Source organism: Coturnix japonica, chromosome Z, assembly GCF_001577835.2.
Source record: "Coturnix japonica isolate 7356 chromosome Z, Coturnix japonica 2.1, whole genome shotgun sequence".
NCBI classification, from domain to species: domain Eukaryota; kingdom Metazoa; phylum Chordata; class Aves; order Galliformes; family Phasianidae; genus Coturnix; species Coturnix japonica.
The window spans coordinates 38,535,315-38,550,300 of record NC_029547.1 but is presented as its reverse complement, the minus strand read 5'-3'; the positions used below and the strand labels follow the sequence as shown (position 1 = coordinate 38,550,300).

The 14,986-nt window shown below is 37.2% G+C and overlaps 1 protein-coding gene across 3 annotated transcripts in view; it reads right to left on the bottom strand.

The window, feature by feature from the left end:
- The window catches only part of LRRC2 (leucine rich repeat containing 2), a 70,725-nt gene that overhangs the window by 14,969 nt on the left and 40,770 nt on the right, over nucleotides 1–14,986 (bottom strand). For all 3 annotated transcript variants that reach the window (XM_015849336.2, XM_015849337.1, XM_015849338.1), the window contains one exon: nucleotides 6,820–6,956. In XM_015849336.2, the coding sequence (XP_015704822.1) occupies nucleotides 6,820–6,956 (137 nt within the window). The remainder of the gene's footprint in view (nucleotides 1–6,819; nucleotides 6,957–14,986) is intronic.

Here is a 14,986-nt window from a genome sequence, read left to right as displayed (position 1 = left end):
CCCTGTGAAGGGTGACGTTACTTTTTCTGAACTTGTGAAAGGCTAAGGGAAAGCTCATCAACACCATGGCATGGAAGTATACATGGATCAGATCTCTTATGTTGTTATTATTAGCTGCTGACTTGCTCTAAGAGTGGAGCGTTTTGAAGTGATGCTACATTAACCAGAAGACTTTGGAAGCCTACTGTCCAGAAAAGGATCAACTGATACTTTCCAGTGCCTGACTGCATAATCCTGTCTCCTAACATAGAAACATTGCCCCCTTTAACCTCTTGTCTATTAAAACATTTATGAGAGCAGCACTAAGGTCTCCATTAATCTTCTCTGACACCTAACACCTTTGCACCTGCTCTTTTTGACTTCACACCCCTTCTGCTAATGTTTGATGTTATGTTTTTTATGAGCTCCATAAAGCAGCTGTTGCTTAGGATGGATTGACGGAACTTTGGCCAGCCATGACAGGAAGCCCCTCACCATGAACATTAAGCAAATTTGAAAAGAACACCAGCACTGAGCATAGAAAGACAAGACAAAAATCTCTCTAACAGAAATTCATCCAAGTCAAGCAACTGAAGCTCCAGTCACATTAGCTGCTTTTTTTTATAGTTGCATATGCTAGCATTGTTGAAAGATTCAAGACAGAGATAATTAAAATTGTATTTTTCAAAAAGCATAACCTTGCAATTTCTCTGAACTTCAAGGGTCAGATTATATGGCGCTGACATGGAAACACAAGCATATGTAAATAAATTTGCTCTTTCTTTGACAAAGTATTCATATGCTGTGTCAGACTGCCTCATTCCCTCATTTTCAAAACCCAAACCTCTCAAAGGTTGCAGAAATAATATAAGATTACTTGGTGCATGTGCTCAAGTGTGGCAGTGAGCACTTAGCAAAGCAGAATAATTTCATAAACAGTTTTAAAAGGCTTGTTTGCTGGTGGGATGGAGTGATCTGCCTACCCTGTGACTGACAAGATGTACCACAACAGGCAGCATTTCCTTGTCTTCCCTCTCTTCTCACTGAAGTTCTTCCAGATCGCATCTGTCAATACACTTGTCTGATGTAGCACTGCTAACAAAAATCTACAGTATGGAAGAAGATCTGGCACTTCAACACAACAAAGCTATCTCTGAAATATCAGCACAAAGCAATTATTGTGCTGTGTGCATGAGATATTAATTCTGTGATTTAGTAAATAAATATAAAGCAATAGTTTTCGAAGGCAATACACCTAAAAATGAGGCCATAACAGTTTTTTTGAAAAACATATAGTAGAAATTATATGAATTATATGGTATTTATAATACTGCCTTTTTTCCTTTTTTTTTTTTTTTAAAAAAATAGAAAAACAAATTATGTGAATAACATGTATGAAAACAACAATAAGGAATTCTATTCATCAGTTATAATACCAATATCTTTGTAATTCTTAAGTTCATAAGTTCATGTATAACTTAAGTTCTTAAGTTATACATGCACAAATGGTACAAGACATTTAGAAACAGGTATATCCATCCTGCTTTCTCTGTAGCTTCAAAGCATGGCACCCTATATGATCCAACTGTGGTAGGAAAACTGGCTAACATAGAGGGAGAGCATGCCACACGTGAGCGTCTTAGCTAGAGAAAAACGTTTGCCTTCACAGAGGAATTTTTAAAGTTATGTATCATCTCAGGGAAGACTGAATCTGAACCTCATAGCACATCCTCCTCTTTCAAATGTGGTTACTAAGGTCTTGATATAACTTATAGTAAATGGCTATGTAAAAGTAATGCTATATAGGTTACCTTTGTGGGTATTTACATTTTATTTCAATTCACATTTTTATCCAAACCCAGTGACTGTCAATTTTAATTTACAAATGTTGCCAAAACAGACTGAATTCAACTTCAGGTTAATAAACCTATTCTATAAAAGGACTTATTTTTCAACTACATAGGTACTCCAAAAGTAATACCTCCTGTATATTTGCATAGAAACTACAACAGATATAAAAAATACTATTTGATGGAGAAATATTCTCAGCTACAAAACATTATTTTTCAAGATAGTCATAACCATTAGCTATATATTTTCTCCAGCAATGAACAAGAACTTGCAAGCCGCACTCATAAAAATATGCACCAGCAGAAGTGACCCACTGTCTCTGTCACTATACAACACCTCACTTCGCTCACATCGACTCTTTGGTCTCCATAAACATTCATCAATAGCTCGTGAATGTCATTGGATGCATATTGTTCTGCATAAAAGAATTCAATTACACACTTTTGCTTCACATGTACTTCCATGTCAGAAGCCATTTTATCAGACTGCCCCTCTGCTGTCACCTGTCACACAGCAACAAAATGTAACAGAATATTGTTGTGAAGGCTCAGCTTCTGCTACCATATCACCTCAGGCATCATGGACCAACATAAAAAAACTGGAGGCATAAAATTCATACTATGAGTAGCCCTCATAGTATTAATCTAACATACAAAATAAACCGAACCTTTAAAATACATAAATATTAGAGATTCAATGGTGAAAGTGAGAAAAATAGATGCTGAAGCAATTTGAACTTGCTTAGTTGTGGTATGGAATGGTATGAAATCCTAAGTGTTAAAGTAAAAACATAAGACCTTACACCCTCACTTTGTTAATGGAGGATCAGATCATGTCATTTTAAAATGAGCAAGATGGCTTAAACAATGCTGAGAGTGGCTGCTAAAGGCAGATAACGAGTTATATACCGGGAATGAAGACACACACATAAATGCACCAAGGTACTGCCACCAGATATTGAATCTATTTGGTGTAGAATTAATACCCCTGGGATTTCAGTAGTCAAGGCATCTTGGCATACCTCAGCTTAAAACATCTGCATTCAAAAATGAAATTGTTAGACTAAAAAGACAAGAAGCATATGTAGTATATGTACTGTAAGCCTCCTTAAAAAATATAGGTTACCTGAAAAGCAGTACAAGTTAAAGCTGCTTAGAGTATTCTCTTTCTTGAGCTTTCCCACTTTGTACAACTTCTTAACATAAATTACCAGACACAACAGACTTCATAACAGTATAGGAATTTCTTATTTGGCTGACAAAAAAAAATACAGACATGGAAACAACTTATATGACAGCATAAATTTATAAGTAGATACAGCAGTTATATTAGGAAATTACTATTGTCACTTCAAAATTGTTATTTGGTTTCATTATATAGTTTTGTGTAATGGACGTATGTTCTCCTTCTCCCATTTCTGGGTAGTAACTATACTCATATTTTATGTGATCCATCTCATTGAGATTTCTTTACCTAAAATTCATTTTCTAAGAAACAAACAATAAAGCATACAGATTAAATCTCCAAGTCTTCTCTATTTTTGTGTCAGTCCTAAAGAGAACTGATAGCAAAGTAACAGGGAGACTGATTACTGAAGGTGTAATTCCTTCTTACAGTTCCAATGATCTCATAAGCCTTTATGAGCCTATCAAAAAACTCTTGACTAAATTACAGACATGTTGTCAAACTCTGTGAATCCATTATTGTATATGTTATTGGTTTGTCTCTAGCTATTATTTTATGTACAAAACCAAGGTAAAACTAAACAGATCATTTCTGTTAGGTTGAATTTCCCTTTATTTCTTTTAAGTAAGTCTTAAACTAAAGAATATTTTTGCTCTTTTCATGCATTTCTTTGACCTTCTCATAAGTTTTTAAGAATTTGAATGTCAAATAAAAACTGAACTTCCTAAAAGATGATAAGCAGTAAACAATTTTAGTAATCCTCTACCTTATTTTATGCATCAGATGCCAATTTTACTCTTTTCATCCTAAAGTTTTAAAGAGATTTCATCAACATGCTAGAGCAGAGCTTACATGTACTTGCTACTTTACATTCTCCAGTTCTCACTGTTTACCTCATCTGGGAGAATGGTGACCAATTAACATGAGCATTTCACTATAGTAATAGATCTGAGCAAAATCTTCATTAGATAATTGAATCTGTGTAATATGGGGTCATAAACATTTTTCTTTATCTCTGTGGCAAGATGGAGACTGCTGTGGAGCTTCCCTCTTAGAAATCAGGATTTTAATAAAGGACAGCATTATGTCATGGTTTTACAGTTTTTTTGTTATCAGCATTCCACATCATAACATCATGTAGTGCATGGGGAGTTAATGCTCCAGTTCTGGGTACCTGTACCAGAAGAGATGAGCTACAACCCCAAGAGGACTGTTCTGTTACCATTTCTGCTCAGAGGGAAAAGACAAAAGCTGTACATGTGTCAGGAGAGACCCCTGCCTGGCCTGACTAGACATCTCACCTCAGCATTAGAGTAAGGCCTTCAATGTCCAGACACTCATTTTATTTCATGTATTAGCTTCAACTCCAATTATATTGCATTATATTATATTATATTGTATTATAGTGTGTTTTCTTGCATTCTGATATCTTATTTAGTTAACTTAGTTTGTTTCTCCTCAGACCATTGCCACTTTTTTGTTTTTAGGCCTGTCTCTCTATAATTTCCCCCACATTTTTTACCCCTTTCCTGTTTCCCAAGGTGTGTGTCCAAGGGTCCCCCCACCTCACTAGACACAGAACTGGGTTGAAGCAGCTTGTAAACCACTGACAGACAGAAAATGTCAAAAAGGCAGAGGATGGGGGAACAAAAAATGAAGGAGCAAAGAGAACACCAAAGTCTAAGCAGGAGCAGATGCTCCAGTTTGGAGCAGATTTCCTGTGAGTTCATCTCACAGAAGACCCACACTGAGTAGATGGGTATTCCTGAAAGAAGTGCAGTTGAACCCATGCTGGAACAAAGGAAAAACATGAGGAGGAAATATGAGCAGAAGCCGCCGTGTATTGACTGCAACTTCTCCCCATCATTTTGTACTGCTCAGGATAGAGTGAAGAAGTGAAACTGAGCTCTGGAGAGGGTTAAAAAAGCTGTGGGGCTTTTTAATCTCTTTTTTTCTCAGTTCCCGTATCTATTTTAGTTGGCAACAAATTAAAATAATAGTCCCCAAGCATGGTCTGTCTTGACTATGACAATAATTGGCAAGCAGTTAACCTGTTTCTATTTCGTCTCAGGAGCCTTCTCATCCTATTTCCTCCCAGTGGTATACTAAGGAGGAGGGAATGAGCAGTTGGGTGTATATTTGGTTACCAGGCAAGGTTAACCTACCATTACACTTAACAGCATGCGTGTTTCCTTTTTAGATATATGCTACATTCAATATTTTAATTCACAAACCTTCCAATGGCTACCACCTTTTGCCTTTTTGCAAATCAAGCATCAAATACCTATTACATTAGCAAGGATACCAATACAAGTGCTCTGAATAACATCAGCTGTATCTAGTACATCAAAGGTCGACCCTGCAGCTTTTAAAATCATCTGACAAAATTGTTCCTTTGACTGTATATTAAGCTTCGAAAGCTGCCCTTGAAACGCTGACTCTAGGAAACTAATTTTATAAACTAAATCACTGGAGTTTATGTAGCTTGCCTTCCAGGTCATTTCAATTATTTTAACTGTCATCCATCAGAAAACAAACAAACAAATAAAAGAAATATAATAGCTACTGAGTTTTTAGACCATACTGATGTGATATTGTTTCTAGTTTTTGCTATTTTATAAACAGCCATTTGCACTTACATGTGCAGTTTCATAAACAAAGAAATGGGCAAGCCTTTATGCTATAAGGCCGAAACAACTGGGAAAATTTTAAAAAATCAGTGACAGACTGTTCTGAATCATGAGGTTGTGTATACTCACTGTTCCTAGATGCTTAGACTTTACAACTCCACATGTTCAGTATCTATTTTCTAGTTATATTTACTGTCTACTTATGCTAAACTGAAGGAAAGGAAGATGAAGAAAAAAGAGACCTGCAACTGCATTGTTTGTGTTGCTGCTAGCATTTCTAGACGATTGTCCATTTGTCACATGAAGTCTCCATATCTTCCACATCATTTTTGAACAGTTATTTGCCAAATGAACTGCATTACAGCAAAAAGCCAGATAAGAAAGTTCATTATTTTTTGCATTTCCTTGAAACAAAACATAAGCATGGCCTAAGCACAACTCACATAAGTTTAATTCATTCCACTAATGCCTGGAAATAACTTATAACAAATGTTCAGAGAAAAAAAAAGTAGAAATCAACAAACAATAGCCTGACATTCCTCCCTGATGGTCTTCTCAGTTGTCATCCAGAAATCTGGAGTTGGACAATCTGAGAAATATTGACTATATCTGAAACTGTGCTCAGGTATCAGCTAACAGTTTCATTTCTCAGTGAACAAGACTACTAACAGCCGGGGCAGAGAACACTTATTCATCCAACACAAGAAAATGCTGGTGCATGCCTGGGAGTTTTCTCAGTCTTCATTCCATATTCATACCATACCTCACACGTAGTATCCATTTTGTTCAGACATTTATACTCATAGCAACATTCAGTATTTTTAATATATTTCTCCATATTCTTTTTAAAGAAAGCAGACATTGGGAACAAATGAAGGTTAGTGAGTGAATTTGACTGTCAAGGCACACTTTGGTAAATAATTTGCAGCTTTCTCCTTATCACTACTGGCAAAATTTCCTTTGGAATCTTGTCCTCCTTCATATATCAAAATAAATATGAGTAAAATTAGTCAGTTGAAAACCAAAACAAAGAAACTTCATCCTGTTTATCTGACACTAAGGCATTTTTGGTGATATTACTACTATAATTTTATCATGAAAAACTAGAATGAATGTGATTTAATTTGTCCGTATACTAAATAAAAAAGGTAGAGAAAACAGTTTGTTGTCTTACTTCAAATGGAAGGTCGCTTATTTCCATGTTTCCAGACAAATCCAGTTTTTCAAGATTCTCACAGCAACCCAGTTCCGAAGGGACAGACTTCAAATTATTAAAACTCACATTGAGCACTTTGAGATTTTTTAAGTGGCCTGTTAGAGAAAGATAATTAAAATCAGCAAGGGAGAGGGAAGAAAAGAAAAGAAGAAAATAAAAATAAAAGGTTTATTCTGTGTAACGTATAAAAAACTCTTCAGTGTGGTGATGAGTAAGAAATGAATAAAATGACTTAATATCATCTGTAGTGGTCACTAACACTGGAGGAGGAGTAAGAAGTAAAAGAGTTTTGTGATATTCATAGAATTCTGTTAATCATAATGACTTTAGTGAGGATTTGTAAGCAGTAACAACTTGTTAGGACTTTGATCCTATGAGGGAAAAGGTACCTACAGACCTCAGCTAAAACTAGAGATTTTGGTATCTACCTCAGGAAATTTGTCTGATGACTGAAAAGCATTTTATTACTTGTTTGAGAACCTCTTGATTGGGAAAAGCTGCTCCTACCTAAGTTACCACATTAACAGTTTTCTCCTATGTACAGCATTGTGTATTTTTTATTATAAAAGATAATTTGTTTTGTTATTTATTTTATCGCAGTCTCTCATTATTTGTCAGCTCCTTTCTTTTTTTAAGGCGCCACTAATATTTTAGGCTACATTTAGCCACATTGCATTCCCTGTTTCTTCTGTTACAGCATTAGACAAGCTTCAGCAAAAACAGGTTTGAGAGAATTATTAAAATGCAGAATACATTATACTGCAAAAATGCAAATTATATTGTGACATAGGGGAAGAAAGTAAGAAATCTGAAGATATCAAATAGCTGATACATTACAAAGTTATCCTTAAACATACATATAATGAAGGCAAGAGAACGTTCTATGGATAGATACCTTGCTGGATAATACATGGATGATACTGCATGGATGATATTCCCCTCTAACCAACAACGAAATATAGCAATCACAATAGAAAGCACAAGCAAGAAATTTAAATGCGATTCAGCAAATGTAAATAAGGAGAGAACAGCATCTTTTTTCAACAGGTTCTCAAAAAGGACTCTTTATTAGCAAACCAGGTAAGCACGAGAAGTGATTTTTTTTTATAGTTTTCTATTTATAATCAAATTTTAAAGAAAAATAAACTAGACTTTCTTGAGATTTGGTTAACAATGGAGAGAATCTCCCTGAAATACGTCTCAAGTATTCAAAACACTGTCATAATATCCTTATCCCTAAGGCACTACGCTTAACTATACTCCCTTCAGAGCAAGATCTATGTGGTGCTGCTCAGCTATTGAAATGCGTGGAAATGGCTGGAAGCCATTACTGGATGCTAGATGGTGCTTGCAAACAAACAGAAAAAAGTGCAGAGAATAGAAGGTCTCAATATATTTTTCTCTGAAGTTTTTTTGGCAGAGGCAGAGGCATGTAATTTGATGATCAGTACTAGCAGCCTCAAATCACTCAGGCCTGCAGCATTTTGCACAGATCACATACTTCTTCCTCTTGGAAACAATATTATCTTCAAAGGGTAAATGTAGATGGATTTTAAATTTAAATCTAAATTTAGATTAGTATCCATCTAAATTTTCTTGTGAATTTGCCAGGTTGAAAATGGTCAGAATGGCTTGGAACAGATAAAAGTATAGAAGTTTCCACACAGCTTTCTCTCAGTTCTAGTTCTGACAGAAATAGAAACGGGTGGTATTTCAAAATCTTTCTCTGTCCTTTTAATTTTTCTTTGCTGTAAAATCTTGTTTTAGCTAAAGTAGAAAACACATTGTCTGTAGAATTACAACACGCATTTTTAGGTAGTACAATACCATCTTACAAGGGTCTGTACAGGTGATGAGAGAGTAACAGAAGGAACTCAAGGATATAAATGAGTGATCCTCCTTTTTTCCAGCCTATTAAACACATCAAGAAACAAAGAAACAAAACATTAACCTACCTATGATGAATCCTTGCTAAGTTTAGTAACATGATGTAAACATATGTAAGTTCCACATAAGTGCTTCATCTGTCTTTAAACCAGTTATCCTCAGGGTACTCTATCCCTTGACCTGGAAGTCTTAGATGAAGAGCAGAATAAACCCCCCATGGTACAGGTGAAAACAGAAACTTGCTCCGTCCAGGCTGCCACAAGTCTGCAGGCATGGTTGGGATCCACCCAAGGGTGCTGAAGGAGGTAGCAGAAGTGACACCCAAGCCACTTTTCAGCATCTTTCAGTGTTCCTGGTCAACTGGAGATGTCCCAGAGGACTGGAGATGCCAAAAGTGACTCCCATCTAAAAGAAGGGTGGTATGGAAATCAAAGTAACTATAAGCTTGTTGGCATGGCCTCGGTGATGGAGCAGACCATTTTGAAGGAGATCATATGGCGTGTGCAGGACAAGCAGGAGATCAACATGGGCTCATGAAAGGCAGGTCCTGCTTGACCAGCCTCATCTCCTCCTATGATCAAGTGACCCACCTAGTCGGTGAGGGAAAGGCTGTTGATGTATTCTACCTAGACTTCAGCAAAGCCTGACACTGTTCTCCACAGTATTCTCCCAGAAAAACTGGCAGCCCATGACTTTGACAGAAAGAACTGGCTGAATGACCAAGCCCAGAAAGGGGAGGCGAATAGAGTTACAACCAGCTGTTGACGGGTCATGAGTTGTGCTCCCCATGGGTTGTTATTAGAGCCTTTTTCTGTTCCATATGTTTACCGATGACCTAGATGAGGGCATTGTGTCTACCCTCAATAACTTTGCAGATGACACCAAGTTAGCAGGATGTGTTAATCTGCTTGGGAAGGAGGGCCCTATGGAGTGGTCTGAGCAAGCCGGATCACTGAACTGAGGTCAGTGGGGTGAAATTCAACAAGATCAAGCAACTTTGGCTACAACAACTCCAGGCAGGACAACAGGCTTGGGGCAGAGTGGCTGGAAGGTCGTACTGAAGAAACAGACCTGGGGATATTGGTCAGTGCTCGACTGAACATGAGCCAGCAGCGTGCCCAGCTGGCCAAGAAGGCTAATGGCAACCTGATTTCTATCCAAAACAATGTTGCCAACTAGAACAGGGAAGTCATCATCCATCTGTACTTAGTACTGGTGAGGTTGCACCTCAAGTGCTGCCCTTTTGATTCTCTCCCTCCACTGCAAGGGAGTGAGAGGTTTAGCTGCTTATCAGATTTAAACCACAGCAGACATACGGCTGACTTTTCAGCCACCAGTCTCATTTCCACTACTTTCTGAACAACTAATAGTAGACAAAGCACCCAGGGCCACAAGTCATCCTTTTGTCTAACTGCTCAGATGTATTTACAACACAGCAGACATGGAACAGAATTAGCCATAGCAAAAGCATGAAAATTTAATTGCTTTTTATAGGTAGAGTGATGGGTAGGCACACAGATTCCAATTTTGACTTTTCTGCCTCCTGAAATAACTCATTTTTCCATTTCTTTTTTCTGTTTTCTAGTTTCTAATATATATGCCGATTTTCACAGTATGGTTTGCCCCAGATTGAAGGTATAGGAAAGTAGGTAAAAAAAGATGCATTGCATCTTTTTCCTTTCATATAATCTCTCTCTGATCTGACAGAAGAGTATTACAGAATCAACAGTCAGTAACTAGTAACTGCAGTGGCTAAGATTATTAAAATTACTGGTTAAAGCCTTATGACTGAATTTAATTTAGGACAGCTGAGTTTTCTCTTACTCACTCAGAGGTGAGTGGAAAACCATTCCCTAAGATCTGTCTATGAGAACCAATATCTGGCATTTCTTCTTAACAGCTGTTTTGTTTTGTTTTTTACCCTCGGTCTCTCCAATGGATTAAGTTACGTCACCTGACAGGCTAAAGGTAGATGAGCATGAACCTCCCCTCTAGAACTATAAGACATGATAGAGCACACCAGGACATCCTTAATCATAGAATCATAGAATTACTCAGGTTAGAAAAGATCTTAAAGATCATCAAGTCCAACCGCAGCCTATCCGTAGTGCACTAAACAACCCTCTGCTAAATCATATCCCTAAGCACCACATCCAAACGGCTCTTAAACACATCCAGGTTTGGCGATTCAACCACCTCCCTGGTGAGCCTATTCCAGTACTTAAATAATAAATTAATTAATCAACCCCTTACTCCACTAACTTACATAACTCCATACATTTATTTATCACATTCTATTTTAAAATTAATTTGTTTTTGACATCCATTCCTTTAATGAAAAAACAAATCTACAGACTTTCACTTCTTACATGATTAGGAACGGTCTTCTAATTGTCAGTTTTAATTTAGTTGTAAAAACTTTACAACCATGAATTACTTTGTTACTTTTATATTTAAATAGCTGTTTACCTCTCTGATGTTTTCATAAGCAGCAAACATATCAAAATTTCTGTTACCAGACTAAATAAGCCAATCCTTCCAATTTCCCCTCAGGAAATAAAAATATTCCTCCCCAAATTGTCTTACCAGATTTTATTTTTTTGCATCTGAATCCATTTCAGAAAACTCTTCTTGAATGTAGGTGACCACAACTATGTGTAATAATCCACAAAAAACTCTGTAGTCTTGTATAGTGCCAATTAATACCTCTTTTCTTCTACTGAGAATAGAAATTAGTAGCTTCTGAACTCTAGCCTTGGACTGGCAGCTGCAAATTTAAACTCTCTTCTTCCTTTAAAACCCATGTGCCAATCTAACTTCTTATATCTTCTCCAATTTATGTAGTGATAAAAACTCACAAACTATGTCAGCAGAAGATGTCAGGAGCCCAATTCCATGAAATAATTAAGAAAAAAAAGCCAAGACTGATTCTTCGAGGAACTCCACAGGTTATCTTTTCCGAATTTATAAGTCTTCCTTCCTTCCTTCCTTCCATGCGCATTTATCCAGGCCTGCACTAGGTTTTTCAATTGTATTGAAGTCTATTCTCTTAGGTTCAAACACTCATTTTCATAGAACAATAGAATCATAGAATCATTAAGGTTGGAAAAGACCATTCATCAAGTCCAACCATCCACCCATTATCCCCATGCCTACTAAACTATGTCCTTCAGTGCCATATCCACCCTACTCTTGAATAGTTCTAGGGATGATGACTCAGCCACCTCCCCATTGCAGCCTGTTCCAATGCTTCACCACACTTTCTTATGTGTGGTGAAAGCTTTCTTAGGTGGCTTTCTTAGGAAGCTATTTTTCCTATTATAAAACCTGAATATCCCCTGAAGCAACTTGAGGCCATCCCCTCTCGTACTGTCACTGTTACCTGTGAGGCTGATCCCCACCTTGCTACAATCTCCTTTCAGGTTATATAGAGATCAGTAAGGTCTCTCTTGAGCCTCCTCTTATCTAGACCAAATAATCACAAGGCCTGTGCTCCAGACTCCTTAGAAGTTCTGATGCCCTTCTCTGGACACACTCTGGACCTTGATGTCTTTCCTGTAGTGAGGGGCCCAAAACTGAACACAGCATTAAGGTGTATCTTGATGCTGACTATAGAACAATGGTGACCACCCTGCTCCTGCTGGCAACACTATTTCTGATACAAACTAGGATGCTGTTGGCCTTCTTGGCCATCTGGGCACACTGCTGGTTCATGTTCATCAGACTCTCAAGTAACACTCCAGGTTCCTTTCCTCCACCACCATCAAATGCTTTTTGGGATGCCAGATTTAATCTCCTACTTGAAGATCAAACATCTTCTAACAAGAAAGATATATACTAAATGAGTTAGACACAGATTATTTTTTGCGCCATACAGATGGACCTAGACAGGCTTGAGCTGTGGGCCTGGGTGAACCTCATGAGGTTCAACAAATCCAAGTGTAAGGTCTTGAACCTGGGTCAAGGCAAACCCCATTGCCAGTACAAAATGGGGGATGAAAGGATTGAGAGTAGCCCTGATAAAAAGAATTGTGGATAAGCTGGGATGGGAAGCTGGACATAGCCAGCAATGTGCCCTTGCAGACCAGAAAGCCAAATGTATCTTGGGCTGCAACAAGTGATGCATGATCAAGGGAGGTGATCCAGGCCCTCTATTCTGTGTTGGTGAGGCCTCACCTGGAGTACTGCATCCAGATATGAAATACTCACTACAGGAGAGACACAGACCTGTTGGAGAACATCAATAGAAGGGCCACAAAAAATGATCCATGGAATAGTACACCTTCCTTGTGAGAACAGGCAGAGAGTGCTGGAGTTGTTGAGCTTGGAGAAGAGAAGGCTGCAACATGACCTGATAGCAGCCTTTCACTATCTAAAGAGCTACAGAAAATTGATTCTAGTCTTTCTGTTTCAGAATAGAGCTTTTCCTCCTACATCAAAACAAACTTAACGTCTTTCAGATGTTTTAGTCCACAGACTGCTACTGCAGCAATACTTTATTTCAACTGAAAATATTCAGATGATCTGTTTTCTCATTCCTTTAAATCCATCTTGTTAAAATCAAAATTAGCCCAAACAATGCCAGATTAGCTTCTGCTGGATAATTTGTTGTACTAAAATTCAATTCAATTCTGACCGAAGATTAAGGACTCAACAGCATGCCTTTCACTACTGTCTTTAACCATCTGTCATTACTCTCAAGTATGCTGTAGCTGTGACATTTATCTACTAGCAGCTATTTTTTAAGCAGAATACAAAATGATAAACACCAAAGCACTTAACCTTTTCAGAGACCTTACTTTCTGATTTAGCACCCAATTCTCATTCCTTACCTAGAGTTTTCAAAACAAACCCACATAGATTGCTTTCCCTGCCATAATTTAGCAATTAGAGGACTAAAGTCTGAAGTTTCATTTTGAAGCAGCATCTACAACTTCAAAATACCCAATATTCTCCTTGATATTTTCTTATTGAGATAATAGCTATTTCCAGTACACACTGATGTCTGTGTTTGTGTGTGTATATGTTACAGGAAAAACGAGAATACTGCCAATTATAAGTACAACACTGTACCTGCCATAAGGGGAAATTATGCAAATAAAGATTAAAAATTATTTGTAATTTATGCCATAATGAGAAAAGCATCATTGTGTTACTAAAAGCTGGTGAACCAACAGAACGCGAAATCATCAGGCAGTTTTGGCAAAAAACAAACAAAAAAACACTCTCAGCTAGATAGTCCAGGAGTGGCTTCTTTGTATTATTTGTTTTTAAACTTCATCAATGAATCAGGGTCTTTGTCTGGAAAAAACTAAACAGCAACAACAAAAATACTGAAATAACACAAGCAACATCATGGGCTTATTCTGAATAGATGAGCAGAAACTGAGGGGGAATTAGATGAATAGAAATAGCACAAAAACTACAAAACAGCAGAATTCCCAATATTTAAATGCAGTTGAGAGAATAGTGATTGCTACTCAGAGCATCTGAAACTTAAAACATTACTTTTAAGGTTTTAAAGACTCTGCAAGGGAACAGTAGTTTTTTTCATTTTTCTTCTTTACCGCCCAGTGAAAAGTGTTAATTCATTAAACTCAATCGACTCGTCTGAGTTCTGCAATCAAAAAGCTTACAAAACAAATATTGTTTATTTTATGTCCATTATCTCCTGCTTGTGTTTTCCTTGATTTGTTACAGTATTTAGTTGCCAGGTTGAAACTTCAAAATTTATCTCAATGTCAGTGGGAAATTTTACATGGAAAGGGTAATGTCAGTAAATAAATAAAAAATCATTATCTCTACCTGGCATAAAATCTATCACTGGTTTCTGTGTTTCAGGATGCCTTCTCCCTTTCTTCCTGTTTTTCTCAAATAATTATGATAACTTATAGAGAAGAAAGTTTTAGTCTCTGTTCATTATTTGAAATATGCTATCTTAAAGTTTTCATAAAGAATACTGGTGATGGGGAAAGCTTAGGGCTATTACATTTAAAAACAAACATTGACTTAGAACACCTGCTGCATGAACTTCACTCTCAGGGGCCTCATGCACACATATGCCTACGTGTGCATACTCAGAGGTATCACTATCTTGCTTTTTCTACTTTTCCAACCTGTGAAGAACATGAAACATCGCCTGTTCTCAGGAAGAATTCTCCATGTATTGAAATACAAGCCACAGCTGTTCCATAGTCAGATAGCAAACCTGGGATAGTTTTTCCAATTTTGTGCCTTA